The sequence below is a fragment of the Plectropomus leopardus genome, unplaced genomic scaffold (genome assembly GCF_008729295.1).
Source record: "Plectropomus leopardus isolate mb unplaced genomic scaffold, YSFRI_Pleo_2.0 unplaced_scaffold23256, whole genome shotgun sequence".
Classification (NCBI taxonomy): domain Eukaryota; kingdom Metazoa; phylum Chordata; class Actinopteri; order Perciformes; family Serranidae; genus Plectropomus; species Plectropomus leopardus.
In genome coordinates, this window is record NW_024625221.1 from 1 (window position 1) to 1883 (window position 1883).

Sequence of the window (1883 nt, forward strand, 5' to 3'; positions counted from 1 at the left end):
AATTTAAAAAGGATTTTTTTTGTTGTAGCTAACCTTGCCCAGGAAGTGTTTCCGGAAGAGCGTAGCTGTCGTGTTACATTCCAGCTTGGTGCGGGTGTTCGGGGACAGAGGTGGCGGCTGTTCTGTGTCCGCTGTGTCACCTAACTCATGGTTTGTCCCTTCAATCCAGTAACCCCCAAACTGCGGCAGGAGGATGAGAGGAAAAGGACTTTTTCTGCCCAACACCTGCCACAAAATGCGAAAGAACAAGGATTGAGAAACAGAACAGCACAACTATAAAAGCCATTTTAGGACAAGAATGAAACTGAGGTGATGTCTCAGTGATACACAAGCACCAATAGTGAGAAGTGCTTCTGTGGCATATCAATATCTCACCTCATGGACACTTGGGTAAGGAATGTAGTCCTCCTCAGTCTGAAAAATAAAGGGAAAAAAGGCTTTGTTTTCTCATCAAAGAATAAAAATAACCATGCTGTCCAACTCTGTAATCCCAAAGGACACTGATTCAGAGTAATTGCATAACTGTTATGCAATGAAAATCAGTTACATAGGAATCAATGCATTGCTTGATCAAAGCATTGTCATTATTTGGCACATTTATGATTTAAAGTACTTAATTACATATCCTGTTAGATTCTTTGTTGCTAACATTTCACAATTTCTTTCTGCAGGTCTGAGTATTAGAACTGAATATTATATGATTCTGAATCCAAACCAGCTCTGTTGGTATAAAAATGATGGCAAGGCTTGAGAGCATTTGACTGCATTATGAATAATATTGTGCTACCGTGTACTGAAGTGATCAGCCTGTCTGGCAGAGCAAGATATGGTGGAGGAAGTCGCTAGACAATGACCGCGTCATGTGAATAACACCGTGTCTCTACACTGAGAGTCATACCTTGAGTGGGGGAGGAAAGGTGCATCTCTGCTCATCCATCCTGTTGCCCTACAAAAGGAGAGAGTGCGATAAGAAAACCAGAGAGAGAAAACGCCCAGTCATCAACACACACAGGCTGCTTTTTAAAAAAGTCAACACAAATATCTACATTCAAACATTGTTGTTGCTTATACATACAGAACAGTTTACATAATAATCATGTCCTGAAAGAGCACAATAAAACAAACTAAGAGAATATCAACCCTGTTACATAATGGCACAGTTTTCCCAAGAGATATGCAGCAGGCAACCAAGCAAAGTCAGTGAGGGACAGATGGAAAGATACAGAAAGAGATACGTTACACACACACACACATATACACACACTGACACACAAAGAGCAGATACCGAAACACAATTAAAGGATGCTAAAGAGCAGACATTTGGGAGTGACTGAAACGTCTGTTAGCACACAGAGGAAGTGTGGTAATAAGACCTCAGGGATTAAAAAGATGCAGAGCTGAGTGACACTTCTACACTTAAAAAACACCCACTGGACCTGAGGTGTGTGAAAGAGAGGACGCACAAACGCAGAGAAAGAGATGCAGTGATGCTAAATATGGGCTAGGTGATGGCGCCTGGAGTAACAGAAGACGATACATCACATCTATATATTGTCTGACTGTGGATAAAAAAGCACAGTTCTGCATCACAATACCTGCTAAAGAGGAATATTTAGTTTTAAAATATTCAGTTCTCCACAGACAAAGCCACTGAAAGCTATCATGACTGTAATTTATTTCATGATTTTGAAAACAGTGACCACACATACACAAAGACCTGATAAGCTCTATGATAAAACTCCTCGCCCATAATGTGCAGGATTGTATGATTAAAGTGTAACTTCTGTATTTTTAACCTGGAAGCTATTTTTTCATATTTTTGTTTTTAAGTGACTAATGGGAACAACAAATTTTACAAATGTGTCCAGTAATGAGTGAGAGTG

At 39.9% G+C, this 1883-nt stretch overlaps 1 protein-coding gene across 1 annotated transcript; it reads right to left on the reverse strand.

Annotated features, from left to right (window-relative positions):
* Positions 1-33: 33 nt before the first annotated feature.
* LOC121966140 (rap1 GTPase-activating protein 1-like) lies at positions 34-1029 on the reverse strand (the record flags this gene model as incomplete). Its single annotated transcript, XM_042516249.1, has 3 exons — positions 899-1029; positions 376-414; positions 34-225 (listed from the first exon to the last, which is right to left on the reverse strand). Coding segments are annotated over exons 1-3 (270 nt in total), but the record flags the coding sequence as incomplete, so codon positions are not given.
* Between the last annotated feature and the right edge of the window lie 854 nt (positions 1030-1883).